A 20,017-nucleotide genomic window follows, 5' to 3' on the forward strand; every position below is an offset into this window, starting at 1 on the left:
TGGTTGGTTAGCACTGCTTGCACAATGGAGTTCCCAAGCAGCCCAAGAGTTAAAATTTAAAAATGCCAGGTGTTTATCATAGTTCCCACCACCATCTGGGCCATGGTGAATGGAAGAACTCAGGGGCACCATCCTTTCACCTTCAGGCCCCGGAGCGGCCCTGGGCAGGGTGCAGGTGGCAAGACTCTATAGCTGCCCAGGACATCAGGTTCCATTCAGGAACAAACTGGCCAGCAGGAACTACACCCTGGACACACCCAGGGCATTGCTCCAACACATGGTGCTGTCACCCAGTGCCCTGAGGTTATAGCAAATGGGGTGCTGGGAAAGGGGGAGCACTACTCTGGGAAGGCTTCCTGGAAGAAGTGGATAAAGTCTGGACATGTTGGTTTGGTAGAGGGAGGAGAAAGCCTCTTTCCAAGTAAAGGGACCGTGTAGGGAACCAATGGCAGTGAGAAAACACAGGGAGTGTTTGGGGACCTAGCAAATGGCTCACAGTTACTTCATCATGACTCAAATAACTGCAATTCATTGAATACTTATTGTGAGTTAGGCCCCAAGCCAGAAATTGCCAGTATTCTAATTCTCGTAGCCACTCTGCAAGTTCCCATTTTGCAGTTACAGCCACTTGCTCCCAGGTTGCAAATGGGAAGGGAAATATTATCTGCAAGTGGGGATGATTTTTACTTCCCTGGTGGGGCTGTGTGAGTCTACAGTCACTGAACCACAAGGTCAAAGATTATGAGTTTTTATTTTTTTATTTTATTTATTTAATTTTTTGACAGAGAGAAACAGAGAGAGTCAGAGAGAGGGACAGATAGGGAGAGAGATGAGAAGCATCAAGTCTTTGTTGCAGCATCTTAGTTATACATTGATTGCTTTGTCATATGTGCCTTGACGGGGGGTGGGGAGTGGCTATAGCAGAGCGAGTGACCCCTTGCTCAAGCCAGCGACCTTAGGCTCAAGCCAGCGACCTTGTGCTTCAAGTCAGCGACCTTTGGGCTCAAGCCAGCGACCATGGGGTCATGTGAATGATCCCACACTCAAGCCGGTGACCCCGCGCTCAAGCTGGTGAGCCCGTGCTCAAGCCGGTGACCTCAGGGTTTCGAACCTGGGTCCTCTGTGTCACTCTATCCACTGTACCAGTCTGTCACTCTATCCACTGCACCACTGCCTGGTCAGGCATGACTTTTTCTTAACCTTTATTTCTAGCCTCCAGCACAGATGTCCAAGGCCACTGTGGTCAAGGATGAGGAAATAACCTATCCTTCACCACCCACACTGCTGTTTTTGAGAGGTTCTTTATTATGAAATGCCTTGAGCTGGACCTGGTATGCAGTGGGCACTCAATAAATGTGGGCTAAATGGTCAGAAGCCCTACTTTGTATGAGTGAGAAGTGCTCTGAATTCAGAACTGGGGACCCAAGTTCAGGCATCCACTGGGCGTTGCCCAGCACTCAGTCCTGAGCGTGCACTCTTAACCTATGCAAGGCTCCTTCCCCATCTACAAGGTGATTATACTGAACTCACAGTTTGCTCTGAGCATTATATGCAAGGTGTGAAGTGCCTGGGAGCCTGCAAGCACCACCCCCAGGGAGAGATTAAGGTGATGATGGTCATAGTGGGATGCTGAGTATTACTTTGGTGCCATGGGACGTACAGCAGGGCCTGTGAGTCAGAGAAGTGGGCTGTGTGGCTTGGGGGCGTGGAGGGGAGCCAGCCACACCACTTCCCGGTTCCTGATGATTTATTCCGATCGGCTTGCATATTTCATGCGCTGCCTCCCCAGGCCAAATAAATAAATCAGGGCCTCCTTTTCCGAGAGGCGGGAGCTGACTGGGGCTGAGACTTCAAAAGGCCTGAGTGAGGATGCTGGAGCTCCCAGCAGAGTCTGCTAATGTGACATTTAGGAGCTGGGTGACCTAGGTAAGTGACAGCTGCCCGCACAGTGTGATGCCCCCCCCAAATGATGGGGAGACCTTTGCGAGAGTAGGAAGTGACTCTTACACCACTGTTTTCCACTCCGAGGTCAAAGGAACGCAGGCAGAGTGTGGCCGGCCTATGGGATTCCCTGATCCCTTCCCTAAATGTTTTTAAGGGGCCAGCAGCACAGCTGCGTTTCTGCAAAGAAAGTCAGCCAGAGCCAGAGCGGCAGTGGGCAGCTCCTCTGGGGGCACCAGGGTTTGCAGCTCTGGTGACCAGTCTGCCCTGCCGGCAGACATGCCTCTCTGCAGTTAGTACACTCAGGAAGCATTGGGGGCCCTGGAGTGGCCGGCCTGACACAGAACTGTCACCCCTCAGGGACCTCATCAAGGCAGCCCCATATCAGGGAAGAGCATGGGCTGTGAGGATAGTCCTAGGTTTGAACCCGGACTCAGCTTGTAGTATTAGTGGGACCCTGGGCAAAGCCACGACCTGCCCAAGCCTCGGTTTCCTCGCCTACACAGTAGAACTGAAGTCACCTGATCCACTCAGCTGGGAGGACTGGAAAGCGGCACGTGAAATTTCTAGCATAGATCCAGGCACACTGTGGGGCTCAGTAAGTCCCCTGAGCCCCTCCCTGCCCTCTCCCCAGCCCTGCCAAAGCCGGCTCTACCCTCCGGGCTCCTTTCTCTACTCCCACACTGCCCCCTTTCGTTCTCTGTCTCTCCCCCCACCTAGCCCTGGGTCTGCTCTAGCTGGGGTCACCAATGTCCCCACACGCCACAGGCACTGACCCCCTGCTGAAGGGGCCGCCACTCCATGGCGTGTGACATTGCTGGCCAGTCTCTTTCCTCGGCTTCTGCAGTGCCCACTCTCTCCTGTATCCTGCTGCTGGCATCCTAGCCACCTCTTCCCAGTCTCCTTGCGGTGTCCTTGCTCTGCCCAACCCCCAGAGGTTGTCACTTTCCAGGATTATGCCCTTGGTCCTCTTCACTTCTCACTCGGCACTGTCCTTAGGGGTGTCCTCCCTGCCTACTGCTCCGACCCCCAGCTTACATGCTGACGGCCCGGCTCCCTCTTCCTGGCCCAGCCCTACCCGCCCACCGCGTCCGAGCCAAGGACATCTCCACCCTGATGTGCCACGGGCGCCTCCAGCTGAGCATGTTCAAACGGGGACTCATCATCTTCCCCCTTCTGCCATCCCTCCTGGGCTCCCCACTTAGGAGAAGGTACATGAGCCCCCAGTCACTTGTCACTCCCTTACTCCCCATCTTCCCCACCCAGTGATCACCCAGTCATCCCATTTTACCTGGAAGACAAGAAACCAGTGACGACTCTAATTACTACTCTCCACTCCTCCTGCCCCCGCCCGAGTCCCGTTCTCATCACCATTATCCGTGGCCGTGACCAAAACAATGACCTAAACCAGCGACTTTCAACCTTTCTCACCCTGTGGCACACATAAACTAATTGCTAAAATTATAGAGCACACCAAATAGTATATATTTTTTTTGCCAATCTGACAAAAAAAATAGGTATGATTTTGATTCATTCACACCAGACAGCTATTGTTGTGTTGGCTGTTGTCATTTTTTTATTTGACGATCTAAGGGAAAAGAGGTCAGTGCCCCTGAGTAAATTGTCAGGTATCACATGTTTTAGAAATTCTTGCAGCACACCGGTTGAAAATCGCTGCCCTAAACTCACCAACAGAATAGTATCTAGGTTGGAGGAGGTGTATTTAAATGTATCGCTTAGGTCTGAAAATACACTGAAACAAGTACATATGAAGGGAACTGAGCTCAGTATGACACAGCAGAGCAATGCGTCCTCTGAAAGATGCTAATTCCACCTCAGAATGCATTAGTAGAAATGTATGTGCAGAATGAAGGCGGGGATGGCCCCCTCTGCTCGCCGCTGGCCAGACCATGCCTAAAGTGTGTCGATCAGTCTCTGGGTCTGTACGGTGTCAGACAGTGGCATTGTGGAGTGTGGCCCAGGGAGGGGACTGGCTTGGGTGGGAAGTAGACATGATATTTAGTAAGGTGGGGGTGGAGGACAGTGTCAGAGGGATGATCTGTCTTTGTCTTCACCCTCTAGGATGGCCCTATGGCAGAGGGAGCAGAGGTGGTCTGTGTGGTCCCAGAGGGCAGAGTCAGATCACAGGGGAAAGTTACAGAGAGATCATTCAGCTCAAAGACCAGGGAGGACGGATAACAGGCAGAGAGTCCAGTCATAGGGGAGTGGGCCCCCTATCTGCCCGTATACAGCGAAGGACAGATGAGTTGGTGAGACAGGGTGAGAGAGTGTTAGGTGGGAGTTTTGTGGTTCTACCTGGGGAAAGGGAAAGCCTACAGGAACATAGCCAGGGCCTGCGGGGACCAGGGGGCCGGGATAGGAGCACTCAGACAAAGCCAGGCCTCTCGCGGATCTAACCAGCTGCTATTGCGGGGACCAGGGGGCCGGGATAGGAGCACTCAGACAAAGCCAGGCCTCTCGCGGATCTAACCAGCTGCTCTCTGTTGCCCCCTGCAGACAGCAGCGAGGTGAAGGTGGGAGAATACAACGCTGTGGCCGACACACTGGAGATCATCAACGACACCATTAGGTTCCAAGGTAAGGCAGGTGGGCTTCTCGGAGGAGGGGCTCTGCTCAATTGCTCCCAAGCCTGGATATTATCTGAGGGTTGAAGACAAGCTCGGAGTCCTTGGCTTTGTGGGGAAGACTCCCCTCCACACATGCAGTCACTCACTGAGCACAGGGTCCCATCACTCCCGGGATGGGTCACTGGAACTTGTACAAGTGCTGGCTTTCACCAAGGCATCTGTGTTTAAACCAGAGGGTGGCCAGGAGTAATTCTTCTTAAACGTGGCCTAGCTAAATCTAGCTCTGTCTTTTCCTCTGGGAAAGAATGTGGGTGGGTTGGTATTAAGGCCTTTCCACATTCTGCTCTCCCTAGAAGACCATTCCTCTCTTTCTCTGATGGAGAACTCTTCAGCTTCTAGAACCAGATCAAATAAACCTTTCTGTACAGCCTTCCCTGATTGCCCCCAGCTGAGTTCACGGCTCCTTTCTCTCGGCTTTCACAGTGTTTTTGTCTCTCCTTTACCATGGCCACTATCACTTTGTATTGAAATTTCCAGATTGTTGGACCATGAACCCCCTAGCTCAGTGGTCGGAAAACTCATTAGTCAACAGAGCCAAATATCAACAGTACAACGATTGAAATTTCTTTTGAGAGCCAAATTTTTAAAATTTAAACTATATAGCTAGGTACATTCCTTATCGAGGTAGCGCCCGCACGCGGTATTTTGTGGAAGAGCCACACTCAAGGGGCCAAAGAGCCACATGTGGCTCGCGAGCCGCAGTTTGCCAACCAGGGCCTAGCTGGATCCTATTTGGCTTTAAATTCCTGGCACTAGCTAGGGTTTGGCACATGTTGGAGATTCAGTGATATTTTATGAAAAAATGAATACATTATTGATCAAGTGAGTGAATGAATAAATGAACAGATGAACATATGAGTCACTGAAGTAATGGGTGGATGGACGAATGCGTGGATGGATTGGTGGGTATGAAATGATGGATAGATGGATGATGGATGAATGGAAGGATGATGCATGGGTAGATAAGTGGATGGGCATAACCAGTCTTAACCACCTCAGGTCCATTTTGCCCTTAACAGCCAAAGTGCCCTTGCCATCATGTCATGCTGAAGATGTCCCACCTTTGCTCAGAGCCCTTCATGGTGCCCATTGCTCACAACAAGGAGCCTCACTCCATCGCGTGGTCTCCAAGGCCTCTGTGAAGGGACCCCTCCTCACTTCTCTGCACTCTCTGTGGATCTCCCCAACCAAACCGCTTATGGTTCCTCAAACATGCCAAAACACCACCATGCCTTTGCCTCTGACGGTTCTCTGCCCAGAAGGCCCTTGCCTCCTTGTCTTCCTGGTGAACAGCCAACTACTCATCTTCCCAGATGTAGCCTTTCCTGACACCATCTGGCGGAACTACACTCTGCTTCCTGCTTCCTGCTTCCTGCTCAGGCCTCCCTCTGCCTGATATTGTCAACCACCTAGACCAGGGATCAGGAAACTTTTTGGCTGAGAGAGCCAGGAATGCCACATATTTTAAAATGTAGTTCCGTGAGAGCCATACAACGACCCGTGTACGTTACATATTATCCAATTAAAATTCGGTGTTGTCCCAGAGGACAGCTGTGATTTGCTCCAGCCACCCGCAACCATGAACATGAGCGGTAGGAAATGAATGGATTGTAATACATGAGAATGTTTTATATTTCTAACATTATTTTTTTTTATTAAAGATTTGTCTGAGAGCCAGATACAGCCATCAAAAGAGCCACATCTGGCTTGCAAGCCATAGGTTCCCAACCCCTGACCCAGACACTGTTATTGGAGGCAGTTTACACAGTGTTAGAGCACAAGCCTCAGAGTTAGGCAGATCTGGGTTCAAATCCTGCCAATTTTGACACTTAACACCTAGAAAACTGTTGCCAACCCTCACCCCACCCGCCAAAATGGGAGTAATCTTTTCAACCCATAAGATTGTTGGGTGGATTAAATGAGAAAATCTCTATAAAGTGCTTTACCCATCATAAGCATCGAGTGAATGTTCTTGCTCGTTATTGCCCTTCCCCCCACACACACGGCTAATGTGTAAGTTCCTTGAGGACAGGGATTGTGTCTTGTTTATCTTTGAATCACTGGTGCCCAGCACTGGGTCTGATAGGTAGACGGTGATTATTGATGAAGTTGACCATCATTAATGATGATGAATGAAGGCATAGTGATGGATGAAGGAACGGTGAAAATGGATGAATAGTGAATGGATGGACCGGTTGAGGAGCAAAAAGAAAACTCAGGGCTGCTGCTGTTACTAATACTGACGAGTCACTTCCTTTGGCTTCCATAATGTCTTAGTTAAAATGTACCCTGGGGCGTCATCATTTCCAGGGAAGGGAAGGTGGAGTGTGGAGGAGGAGCTGTTGTCAATTTTCTGAAGCTATTTCTGTGCAAACAACTAGTGGTCCTGGTCATCATATAACATTTGATTCAAACCTCACCCCCTTTCTGGGTGCCAGAGAGGGACTTGTTTCCAGCCAGGAATTCCTGGGCGTCCCCAGGATGGCTCTTGTGTTTAGGAGCCGAAAGGCACCTGAGTCAGCCTAATGCTCAGGCTACAGGTTGGGGAGGGGAGGAAAGTGGGGAGTGGGAGAGGAAGTTTCCAGATGTTGAACTTTCACTGGAAGCAAGAGATGGTGTTAGCTCTGTCACCTTGTATCTGCTTTTGCCCTGACTTTCAGTCCTCGAAGCCACTCCTTATAAAGTTCTCTTTACTTGGAACTATTTAAAGTTTTACATTAACCATGCCAGCAGATTCCTAGCTGCTTTCCAACCTGGCAACTTCCCTAGGCTGTTTAAATGGTTCAAATGCCTCTTATCCACTGAATGTTTCCAAACACATTTGAACTTGCTAGCAGAGTTTTTTAAACACAGGTTTTGGGAAGAGCTCTCAATCCCTGCAGCAACATCTGCCTGTTCTCTGCTTGTCCCCTGGGCTGGAGGGTATAATCGAGGCTGGCACCATTGTCACAGCTGTGGGAGGTGGAGGGGGGATTCATCGTGACCCCTGGGGGGTCTCCCATGGCTCCCAGGTTTGGCCACTCCCAGGCACCTGGTTGATTCCACATTCCTACTGCAGGAAAAAGCCCCAACATGTCTCAGTTCTACAGCAGAAACCTGACCTAAAACAGCAGCAGAGAAAGAGGATTTGTAAGAAGTGGGGTGGGGCTGGGGGTGGGGGTGTCCCTACATCCATCCTCCCAAGCCACCCTGTACCTGGTAAAACTAAAACAGGACAGTTGAGCCACCTTCTATAAAGATGAGTTTGCTCTGCGTCCCTCGGGGCTCCCCCGGGTTCTTGGTGCCCTTGAAGAATGAGCAGGGACAGTTCTGCAGTCACACAGAGATATGGAGCCTCACGGTTTCCGTTCAGTCCTGGCGCAGCAAGGAGGGGAAGGCGTGCAGGTAGCATCTGCCTCCCGCATTTAGCCAGTCCTGTGAAAATGGAAAACCAGAAAGAGCTTTTATAACATAATGACCTTGAGGCAGAAAATCCACAGCCAGAGCACATATCCATTGGCAGGGATTGACAGGCAAGGTGTCCACCCTGTTGAGGGATGGTCATTGTCATGTGTTGGCACAGAGTCTTTGAAAGCCAAAGCCAAGTTCCTCAACCCCAGTGACACCCAATGGTACCCACTAACAGCACCCAACCCTGCACACACACACCCAAGCCGCTGTTACCTTTGGGGATAAATGACAATGGTTTTTCAACAGGGTAATTAGACCAAATCAAATTCTAGTCTTCTAATGGCTATTAAATGCATCACAAATCCCTTATTGATTCTCTTTAGAGAAAGAAATAAGTCCTGGCTAAGGCTGCCTGCTGAGCGGGCTGGCCAACCTCCAGAGCCTGCTTACCCAGTTAACATGTCCTGCACAGAGTTTGTGCACAAGTGACAGATGTCAAGGACATCCCGACAAAGATGCTGTCGGGCGCTGACTGCACTGGGCTCAGCTGATGTCTTTTCTTTGGCCTTCTAGGATCCGAACCCCCAAAAGACAAGACCATCATCCTGGAGCAGCTCCGGAAGATCTCCCTACCTCTCTACAGCATCCTCTCTGCCCTCACCATCCTGGGCATGATCATGGCCAGCGCTTTCCTCTTTTTCAACATCAAGAACCGGAATCAGAAGTAAGTCACTCACGCCCTCCCCTTGGACCTCGCTTTCTGGATTGACAAACCTCACCCAGCCCCCTGCCTTGCTGCGGGAGAGGCTGAGCTGGGAGGGACTCAGAGCAAGACCTCCACGGTCACAGGCTCGATGCCCACCCACGGGCAGCACGCTTCTGCCCCCCTGCCCAGAAGCCACTCTGCGTGACATCAGGGATGCCAGGAACAAGCCCGGTTCCAGAAGAACAGTTGCTTTTCTTCTCTCTGTTTGTAAAGGAGGAACCTCCGAGCTGCAGATTTTTTTGTTGCTGTTGTTTGGGGAGGTTTTGGTAGCAGTGCTTAGGCCAAACCTACTTCCTGAAGAACAAAAAAAAGGGTTTTATTCACCTGTTGTTTCAGTGTACTTATCACCAATAACACATGTACGGCTACAAAAAAAAATTTTTTTTTTGTACAAACCTTAAATTATGAGTACTTGGCACAAGGCCTAGGCAGATCTATTTCAATTAACATTAGAGTCCCTTGCTACAAGCCGCAAGAGTTCCCGTCACAGTGGTGAGTTGTCCCTATCACAAGACTAAACTTTTTAAATTCCTTAACTATCCCCATCTTGGCCTCCTGGGGAAAATTGTCATTACTCTAATAGACTGACATCTTGTGAACTTCTTGACTGGCTTTGAGGATTTAAATATCTGCAAAGAGATAGGAAAACATGTCACTACAGTTTCAAATCCTGATTTCTGTCTTCCTAAATGCTACCTATTCATTAAGGTCCTCTCCTCCAGGAAGCCTGCCCAACTCCTGGCCTCTCCCCTGCCCAGCTTCCTGTGCTTATAAGAACGAAGATGCCTTGTCCGCTTATGGTTTGCAAAGGGACCTGCACAAACCCGGTCTCATCTCAGCTTCACATGTGCACTAGGCAGTGTGATCTGTGCTTTCATAGCTGAGGAAGTTCAGCCAGCTAACTGCCTTGCCAACGGTGCAGCTCCGCAGGGTGGCAGGGGCCACGCCCTGGACCCGTTGCTCCCAATTCAAGTGACCGTGTACATAGTCCACAATTTACAGCCAGCTTTTTCTCTCTCTACCACTTTGATACCATATTACACTTTTTTAGAAGTGAAAGGACTAATAGGAGTACCAAACGCGAAGGAAAATGTTCAGGGAACCATTGACCATAATTATAGTCTGCAAAAGAACACCTGGATCTTAGGGCACCTGAGAACCCAAGACGTTTTGAGCGGATGGTATTCCGGGAGCCAGGCACCTCTGAGGGTGAACTCCAGCCAGCTGCTGGTTTAACCCAGTCCTGGCTTACTGGGCTGCTGGGAGCCACAGTGGAATTCCTGAAGGGAGAGAAAAGAAAGTAGAGTTTGGGAGCATAAAAACCACCCCCAATAGCAGGCTGATGCAGACAGTTATAGAGGGCGGGATAGGACTCCATCGTCCGCCTCGATTACCATGACTGGGGAGAGTTTTTTTCTTTTTCTGATGATAAATGCGTCTCATTATTTATTTAGATGTTTAAGCTTTCGTGCTAGATTTTTACAAGCTGGTGAGCACTGACAAATTATTTCTTTCACAGAACTATAACCACACATTCCCAGACAGTATAAATACATGGTTGAATTAACATTAATACACATCACCATTTTATCAATTACATAATAAAACAAATTATCAAGTATCCTAATATTACGTTACACACCTCAAAAGGCACATAAAATATTAGATGTCTGCTCAATGAATTAGCAGAAACCCACCTCTTTCTTTTATTTTTTATTTTTTTTGCAAGAGAGGGTGAGAAGGGAAAAAAATCACACTTCAAACTAAAGTAACTTGGTAAACAACTTCAGACTGTATGAAAAAAATACAAGAATTTCAGAATTTTTATGATTAAGAATTTTAGCTACAACAAAGCTTCTCTACCTTTAAAAAAATATATGTTTACTGAAGAGCGTATCCTATGTGTTCCACACAAGACAAAGGCAACATTTTACTAAAAATATGTAGTAGCCCCCTCCCGTTCTTTTCTCTGCCCCTTCCTGTAAATCGCACCCCAAGTTCAAACGTTAAAATTAACCGTAAGGCTTTTGTCCGGAGATATTAAAGGCAGGTACTTCTGTACCATGTAACTTTTCAAAATGGAGACTTTCCGTAACAGAACAAAATGAGATTGATAGAAAAACATTAAATAATTACTAAGACTTCGTATAAATGTAAAAATAAAAAGTTGGGCCAACCTGATGCAGACTTGTATGCATGTGGGTGATGTGAACATGAGTGAGCAGCACCGTCCCCATCTAGGCCGACTGTCTGTGTTTGAAGTGACTTCAGGGACACCTCACATACTGCCCAGCGTTCAGAGTTCTGGGATGCTCGTTCTGTGTGATACTAAAAGTATGGTGCTCGGTATTTTAGTACCTCGTCTTTCTCAATCTCTTATATTGATATATTGTTAAGATTCTGGCAGGGGGATAGATTTAGAGACACCACTCAGTACTGCATGATTTCAGGAAAAGTCAGTTGGTACAGAAGTCAGTCAGCACATTTTAAATGCTGAACAGTAAGATTCTTTTGCTAAGTGTCAAAATAAGTTGATTGTAACCCAGACACAGAGGTTGCAATTCTGTCAAGCTTGTGGCCTGGAGAGACTGCCTTCCAATACTCCTGTGGAAGCGCCATTAGACTGATTCACCAAGCCAACGCGCTGGCTAATATGTAAGACTATCAGGTCCTACCTCAAGGTCCACTTGCACGGCAGTGGCCTCAGGCACGCGTTTTATTGAATGCAACAGTGGTTTCTGTTTGGGTTGGAGTCTTTGAAGCGCAGCCGCATTTAAGGATGATACCTCTCCCAATACACAAGTCACCTGCTGTTAAAGCTCCACGCCACTTTTGTTTCATGAACTGTACTACCGTTCACATTTCATTCCGCCCTCCATCAATGCCAGGGCAACAAGCACCGGAGCTCTCCCAAGGCCTGCAACACAGTGAACAGCACCGCAACAACCTGGTTCTTCATGAAACTTAATTTTTACAAGACATAACCAGTCATCACAGTCTGGTTGGATAGTGGTGCACCGTCATCAAAAGGCCAGTCAAGAACGCAGGCGCCTTCTTTCTCCACAAGAGCAGTGTCCTAAGTTGCTCCACATACCCGTACTATTGTGGAAACTCCATACGGCTTAAGTTCCTCCATAAGTTTGTTTAAGGTCACATTGCTTGGTTTGTGTGTAATAAGAAATCTCACGTTCTTGTATGGGACATCCACAGGAGCTGGGCAGTTCGTTCAAGCCGTGGCGATTTAGTTAAAAAACACTCAATAGGGTTATGAAAGAATTGAAAGAATGACTACAGAAATGGAGTAAAGAGACTGAATCTTCTTCAGTGCACTCCACTTGAGGTTCTCAGTGCTTTGAGTATGAAGCTGGGAGTAACAGGGATGAAATGAGCCTCCCGAGGAGAAGCAGCAGTTCCACCGGCAATACCGAGGCACTAGAACGATGGTGCACTGACGCTTACCCCATCAGGTCAGAGACTGACGCTTACCCCATCCAGGTCAGAGACTGACGCTTACCCCATCCAGGTCAGAGACTGACGCTTACACCATCAGGTCAGAGACTGACGCTTGCCCCATCCAGGTCAGAGACTGACGCTTTCCCCATCCAGGTCAGAGACTGACGCTTACCCCATCCAGGTCAGAGACTGACGCTTGCCCCATCCAGGTCAGAGACTGACGCTTACCCCATCCAGGTCAGAGACTGACGCTTGCCCCATCCAGGTCAGAGACTGACGCTTGCCCCATCCAGGTCAGAGACTGACGCTTGCCCCATCCAGGTCAGAGACTGACGCTTGCCCCATCCAGGTCAGAGACTGACGCTTGCCCCATCCAGGTCAGAGACTGACGCTTGCCCCATCCAGGTCAGAGACTGACGCTTACCCCATCCAGGTCAGAGACTGACGCTTACCCCATCCAGGTCAGAGACTGACGTTTGCCCCATCCAGGTCAGAGCTCTTATAAAATGTGCCACAGATTTCAATTCAACACTCCTGGGTCCAGGTTAACCACTCTTCTGGGGGCCCCTCGGTGGAGTGGTAATGAATTTCCACAGTTCACTTGTCCGCATGGAGGCTGTGCTGTGCCTGGCAGTAATCTCCACTGCCCTTCAGAAACCCCAATGTGTGTGACCAAGAACACCACAGAACTGAGGAGTATGTTTGTTCATTGAAGATGGTGGCCCACACACAGCCAGTCTGGAGGCGGCCACGACACAGAGGGGGGTGGCGGCGGCGGCTGCAGGGCCGAGGGCTGCAGGGGTCGGGCAGGGCTGCGGCGGCTTTGCAAACTGGGGGAGGTATTCCTGCCCACCTGTGGGGCCCTCTCTGTGCACGGGACAGTGTGAGCTGCAGGCCGCCGAAGTGGGTGCTCACTCACCCCTGTGAGCACAGTTCCTGAGCAGACCTGAATCCTCACCTGGAGACCTCCCAGACCTGGTCCGCACAGCACGGGGGAGTGTGGTGGGGCCGTCTGCCCCATTGCTGTGGAAGGCTGCTGGACATAAATGTAGACTTCTCTAGATTTGGCCTGTCTTCACTGTTGACTTAACCAGTTCTGTATAAACTAAAAGTTAATGTTAGATGTCCCTAGAGAAGTGAACTTGACCACGGAGGCAAGAAAATCACTAGGAATTGGTAGCTGTCCAGGGTCCCTTAGTGAGGGGAAATAGTCCCTAGTGGGTGGGGCAGTCTTGGGGAGGGGGCTGTGGAGGAGACCAGGGCTTTCACTTTTCTCTGCTCCTCTACCTGTGCAACAGTGTGCACCGTCATGATACCTGTCCGAGGAATCACTGCGTGGCCAGTTCTGTTGACTGTAGTGTCTCTTCTCTCGTCAGGCTGATCAAGATGTCGAGCCCGTACATGAACAACCTCATCATCCTGGGAGGAATGCTCTCCTATGCATCCATCTTTCTTTTTGGCCTTGATGGATCCTTTGTCTCTGAAAAGACCTTCGAAACACTCTGCACTGTAAGTCATTCTGCTTGTTCCTTTGGAACATGATCTAAAGTTTTTTTTGGTGACCTCAACCATCAAAAACATTCATGCGAACCCAGAAATACATGAAAATACATGAACAGGCAGAACACAGCCCGCTCAGCTGTTCACACAGTTCAATGGGGCAGTAGGTTGTTGCTTTTAGACCAGAATGGACTGAAGTATTACCTGTAAAATTAAGATTTTGGATTGGACAGACCACTGTTAGAAGAGCCCACTGTGGAATGACTGGATAACCTCAAAAGGCCAGGGAGAAAAATTTCCATCCAGACAAGCACCCGCACCTGGGTTCAGGTCAGGGCCGTTTAAGAAGGAACAAGTCCACCCCTTTACCTCAATGACCATCCCAGAGTGTAAGGAGACAAGTCTGTATGGATAACGAACTTTGAGTCGTATAGAAAAGATTGTTTTCAGAGACAGAGGGAAAGTCAGAGAGAGGGATAGATAGGGACAGACAGACAGGAACGGAAAGAGATGAGAAGCATCAATCATTAGTTTTTCATTGCCACACCTTAGTTGTTCATTGATTGCTTTCTCATATGTGTCTTGACCATGGGCCTTCAGCAGACTGAGTAACCCCCTGCTCGTGACCTTGGGTCCAAGCTGGTGAGCTTTGTACTCACACCAGATGAACCCGCGCTCAAGCTGGCGACCTCGGGGTCTCGAACCTGGGTCCTTCCGCATCCCAGTCCAACACTCTATCCACTGCACCACCACCTGGTCAGGTGAAAAGATTGTAATTGTTATTCTCAACTTAGTGTTTTTCAACCATTTTTTCCTATTGCCCCTCCCACCAAGGAGTCTTTTTAGACTTTTTTCCTAATCATCCCCTCACGAAAATTTAATACCAAAGACGTGTGCACAATATGTACTGAGGTATATCTTTAGTGTCTACATAAAAGAGTAATATATTTTTACATTCAAGACCCAATGTCGGCCCCCTTGGGAACTAGATCACCCCCAATGAAAATGCATATATTGAGGAAGCCCAAAACAGTGTAACTTACGCACTATATTTTAGAAATATTATTTTGAAAATTAATATGTTTTAAATTGTTGCGCGGTGGTCGTTGTCATTTTCAGGAGCTTCGCCATTAACAGTTGGCAGTTGTGTAGTGCCCACACTCGGTGGCCGGGGTCAGCAGCGTACTTTTTAAGACGAGGAAGACCAGTTGAGATTTATTTCTAGACTTTGACTACTGTGATCTCTCAAAAACTGGGTCGGCCATTGGGTCTCTCTCTGTTGTCCCAAATGCAATACGTCATCTAATTCTCTGCCTGGAAGGTGAGAGCTAGAAGGGATGGTCAAAGGATTGGTGCTGACAAAGTTAATCCAGAAGCACCTCTTCTGTTGTTGGGCCCAGTTTTGCAAAGCCAACTCTTTTAGATTTTATTTGTTGCTCTAAAGTCTCAGTGGCGCCCACTACTGGATGGCAATGGATTGAAAGTTGGCAGGGAGGGAAAAACAAGCAGAGGACCCCCTAATACTTGCTGCAGGTCACCACCCCGTTGGACTTTCTGGGCTGCATTGGATTCCTATGCCCTGAGACAGCAGGTGGCAAGGAGAGAAGCCCTTGGAATCTTACGCTGTATGTGATGATGCTCCCCTGATTTCTGCAGATTTTTAGATTGGACTGACCTTTGCACGGAGTCTGTTAATGTCACCAGTAACTTCAATGTGAATTGTTTGGCAATTGAGATGGAACCCTTCGAACGCGCTTACTTTGTTCAAAAGGCTTCATCTGAGAAGTGGGTGGTCATGTCCCCATCCCTAGGCGGATGATGAGGTCAGCAGGGTGCTCAGGCATCCATCCTCTCCGGGAAGGCAATCAGACCCCAAGTACTGCAGGGTCACCCAGATCTGGCTTCCTGCTCAGAGATTTTTATTCCCAGCCCAGCACTGCCGCCTCTGCTTCATCCTGCCATCCTGGGGTCAGAAAGTGAGCTCAGGAGTTACCGGTCCCCCATGTGCCTGCTCTCAGGGTGCCTGGAGTCTGCTCCTTCCGAAGCTTAACTGTTCCAAAGTCCTTGTGGCTTTGAATCAGTGGTGTTTTTCCCTCAGGAGTGTGACCCTGTGTGTGTGACTTCAGTCGTGGAAGTCTTGCTCGTTTCAGGGAAGGCATGAAGCCATCACGTCTCCTAAATTTCTGCATCCGTGTGATTTCTGTGCCCTGGGGTTGCTGTTTCCCAGGAGCCGTGTGTGTCTATGGGGAGCTGCTCTCGAGTCACCCCAAAGAAGCTCACTGAGAGAAACAAGCTTTCCTCCCCCCTGTGCTCGGGGAAACCCTCCCCAAGTTTGAGGAGACGAGAATGAAAGTGCTCCTGGGGGCTAGTTTGGTGACTTCTGATCTGCTCAGTGCTCTGGTCCCTCCATGCATCTCTGAGAGCTGAGGGACCCGCCTTATTCCCCCAGCTGAAAATAAGGGCAGCAGAACTCCACCCTGTCCCACGGGAGGGTCCCTGTGCCCAGCTCCTCTTCGCTCGCTGCCGGCCACCTGCGAACACGTTTCCTGGCTTGAGTTTGAGTGTTTGGAGCAGAGGCTGAGGGCCCAGCCCTTGCAGAGTCTCTCCCTCCTGGGAAGAGGCTCCTGACATCCCTCCCCGCTCACAAGCACAGGTGCTTTCTGGGGTTTGACCTGAATCTCTCAAACACTGGGTGACGCAGGCTAGGGAGCAAGAAAGGGACGTCCCCCACACCCGGCATTTTTCTTTTAATGAAGCCTGACATTCTATTCTGGGAGTCGTGCTCATTTGTGCGAGGGAAAGCTGTCCTGGGAAGCCTGGCGAGGCAGTATGAATAAACCATAAAGTGCTTTACAAATCAGCATTAGCTCCGCACACAAGGGCTCTGGGAGGACGGCAGGGCCCGCTTCTCACCACCCCGAGGATTCATTTATTTGCAGTCAGGGCTGTTCCAGAGGCTCTGCAAAGCGGAGCCCACATTCATGACTGTGGGGAAAAGGCATCGATTAACTACTCTGGATCGAAGTGGGTCAGCACCAATGTGTGCATGTATCATTTCTTTAATAACCCCCAATATTGCCCAGAAAGGCGAACTGAAAGCTCTGAGTTTAGAGCCCAAACATCACAACCCAGTGGGCGCAATTTGGGTTGGGCTCCACCTGCTCTTCCGGGGTTGGCTCCTTTGTTTCCCTTGCTGCCGCTGCTGCTGCCACTGCCGCTGCGGCTGCTGAGGCCTCTGTTTTCTCCTGGCCTAGAAGGCTGGCCCAGTAAACTCCCACCGGTGGGAACAGGAGGTAGAAGTAGGGCCTCCTGGGGCAGTGAGCACAGATCTCAAACAGCAGCCCGGGTTTCACTCCCTCCTCCTACACTCACCAGCTCCCACCATGGCAAGTGACTTGGCATCTCAGCCTCGGTGTTGTCATCTGTAAAATGAGTGTAATGAATGCAGGATTGTGGTGTGGGTTAGACGAGATGATTCAGACAAGCTGGCTAGAACATAGGGGTGAAGATGGGAGTGGAGAGGGGGAGAGGGGGAGAGGGGAGGGGGAAGAGGGGCGCAGGGGTCGGCATCTTTCTCCCCATCCCAGTATAATGGCCTGGAGTCCCACTCTGTGTTCTGTAGGAACTCTTCTGGGACAAAGGACAGGGCAGCTTCCGATGTGGAGCAAAGTCACAACTCAGTCTGTTCCGCTGCCACCTTTTTTCTTTTTCTTTTTTTATTTTTTAGTGTTCAGTATAGAAACAAAACATAAAAATAAACCCTGAGCATCACCTCATGAAGAAACGTATGATAGTCACAAGTTGATGCCTCTCTAGAGGCTGTGCCTGTGCTCAGAAGAGCCATTATAACGTGGACGGGGGGTGGGTGATGTGTGAGCACGCACACGCACAGCTCCTGCTGGGGAAGCAGTTACACGCAGTTCCCATCCCCCGCTCCTTCTGACCCTTTCCGGAATCTTCCCAGCCTGGTTTCAGCAAGTCTTGCAAAGAGCCCCAGCTACACTGTGCTGTCTCCCTGGACACTGTGTGGGTAGCGGAATCACCATAGCAACGTGGCCCCTGTGGGCACGGAGCTGCCTATGAGGACAGTGCTGGATGTGGGCCAGAGCCCGGGTGCCAGGGGGGTGGGAAGGCATCATAACAGCTTACACACTGGCCTGGCTCAGGGGTCCCAGCCCCTGGCAACCCAGAGAGGGAGCCAGGTGGGTGAGGAGGAGGAAGGGCACCCATCCTCCTTGAGGAGTGTTAGGCAGGAGCCCAGCACAGGCGTGGAGAGTGAAGAGGGACCCTGCAGGAGGATGGGAGACTCAGGGGGGCCTGGGCCCACGTGAGCGCAGGGCTCAGCAGCTGCGGGTCCCCTTGGAACTTTCCTGCCGGCGGTCCATGTTATCACGCCCAGCCGGTGCACTCATGAAATCCGGTGCTCTCCACCCTGGTTTACCAAGGCCAGCTCGCTGCCCGCCCGCCCGGTGCAGCCTTTCCTCCAGACCCCACAACCGCCTGGCAAGGCTGGGCTTGCTGTCCCCGCCCTACGGGAGAGGAAACTGGAACTCTGTCCTCCATGGCCAAGTGGCAGGGCTGAAGTTTGGAACCAGCTCTGTGGGACTGCAAAGACATCCAAGATGTTTCATTCATCTTTTCTTTTTTTTTTTTAAGAAATATTTTGATTTTTTTTTTTTTTTGTAAGCTGGTTTATAACAAGAGAAACAAATGAACTAAAATTCTTAGGGTTGGATCAACACATATCTCAACCAAAGTTGTCCATTTAGATCTTTAAAAATTGAGATGTGATTCATATACCATAAAAATTTACCCTTTTGAGGTGTACAATTCAGGAGTTTTAGTGTATTTATGGATTCTTTTTTTTTTTTTTTTTTTTTTTTTCTTTTTGCATTTTTCCGAAGCTGGAAACAGGGAGGCAGTCAGACAGACTCCCACATGCGCCCGACCGGGACCCACCGGCATGCCCACCAGGGGGCGATGCTCTGCCCATCTTGGGGCATCACTGTGCCACAATCAGAGCCATTCTAGCGCCTGAGGCAGAGGCCACAGAGCCATCCTCAGCGCCGGGGCCAACTTTGCTCCAATGGAGCCTTGGCTGCGGGAGGGGAAGAGAGAGACAGAGAGGAAGGAGAGGGGGAGGGGTGGAGAAGCAGATGGGTGCTTCTTCTGTGTGCCCTGGCCGGGAATCGTACCCGGGACTCCTGCACGCCAGGCCGACGCTCTACCACTGAGCCAACCGGCCAGGGCCTGGATCCATTTTTTGATGCATCTCCAAAGTATATCAGAGAGCTGCAGTCAAGGCTGCTAGTGTTCAAATCCCAACTGCACTCCTTCCCAGCTGTGTGTTTAAGTTGCTTAACACTTCTGAACCTTAGTTTCTCCTCTCTAAAGTGGAGATAATGAAAGGGGTGTGAGGATTAAGTGAGATAGTGTCTGTAAAGCACTTAGTGTCTGCCTCGTAATAAGATTCAGTAAACGTTAGCCATTACCATATGAATGAATGAATGAATAATGGGACTATATCTGGGTAATTGTATTCACCTCTGCACACTGCTAAGAGTGACACTGATAAAGCAGAGTTATCTGGGATGAGGAAAAGGCTGGACGGTGGGGTTCGTGCTTGTTGACTGGGTATAGTTTCCATAACCATGGAAGTTTTGGTCTTACATGGTCTTGTTTCGCTAGAGCAGTCAGGAACAGACTTAGGGCCTGCCTAGGTCATGGCCAAGCTGGTCTGCCTCTGCTGCATTGACGCTGACGCCTCAGGACAGGCTGTGAGGGAGGTGAGAGTGACACAGATGGGACCTCGGAGGGCCCTCGCAGGAGAGTCCTGTCCCTGCAATCTGACGTAAGAGCTCATCGAGGCCAGACTGGCCCGGGGCTGCTGTAACGCTGCCCCTGTTCTCCCAGCTGACTCCCCTGGCCGACTATCCCGACTCCTTTCGTTTCTCACTTTTCGTTCAAGTAAAGATATACCCGCATAAGTATGTGGCTCAATGAATTTTCGCAAACTAAACTTAACCGTGAATCCAGTCTCCAGGTCAAGATCGTTACTAGCATCCCGTAAGTCCTACCTACGCCTTCCAGCTACCGTCTACAACCCCTGGAGGGTAAGCCTCCCAGCGGCTACCTGCACAGAGAGTGCTGCCCGGGGCACACATGTGTCACCCGGTCTGGGCGAGTGCAGATTCTGGCTCAGCAGGGTGGCCTGAGGGGCTCCCTCCCTGACAAGCTACCGGGTGATCCTGAGGCTGCGTCCACAGCCACAGAATGGCAAGGTCTCAACTAGAACCCATGCTTCATTCTCGTGTTGGTC

General features: G+C 50.0%; 1 protein-coding gene and 1 pseudogene across 1 annotated transcript in view; one reads left to right on the plus strand and one right to left on the minus strand.

The window, feature by feature from the left end:
* GABBR2 (gamma-aminobutyric acid type B receptor subunit 2) overlaps positions 1-20,017 on the plus strand; it is a 383,643-nt gene that overhangs the window by 277,595 nt on the left and 86,031 nt on the right. The window contains exons 9-11 of the mRNA XM_066367578.1: positions 4,459-4,539; positions 8,553-8,703; positions 13,575-13,707. Coding sequence (XP_066223675.1) covers positions 4,459-4,539; positions 8,553-8,703; positions 13,575-13,707 — 365 coding nt within the window. The remainder of the gene's footprint in view (positions 1-4,458; positions 4,540-8,552; positions 8,704-13,574; positions 13,708-20,017) is intronic.
* LOC136393607 (protein tyrosine phosphatase type IVA 1 pseudogene) lies at positions 11,449-12,683 on the minus strand (annotated as a pseudogene).

Source organism: Saccopteryx leptura, chromosome 2, assembly GCF_036850995.1.
Source record: "Saccopteryx leptura isolate mSacLep1 chromosome 2, mSacLep1_pri_phased_curated, whole genome shotgun sequence".
Classification (NCBI taxonomy): domain Eukaryota; kingdom Metazoa; phylum Chordata; class Mammalia; order Chiroptera; family Emballonuridae; genus Saccopteryx; species Saccopteryx leptura.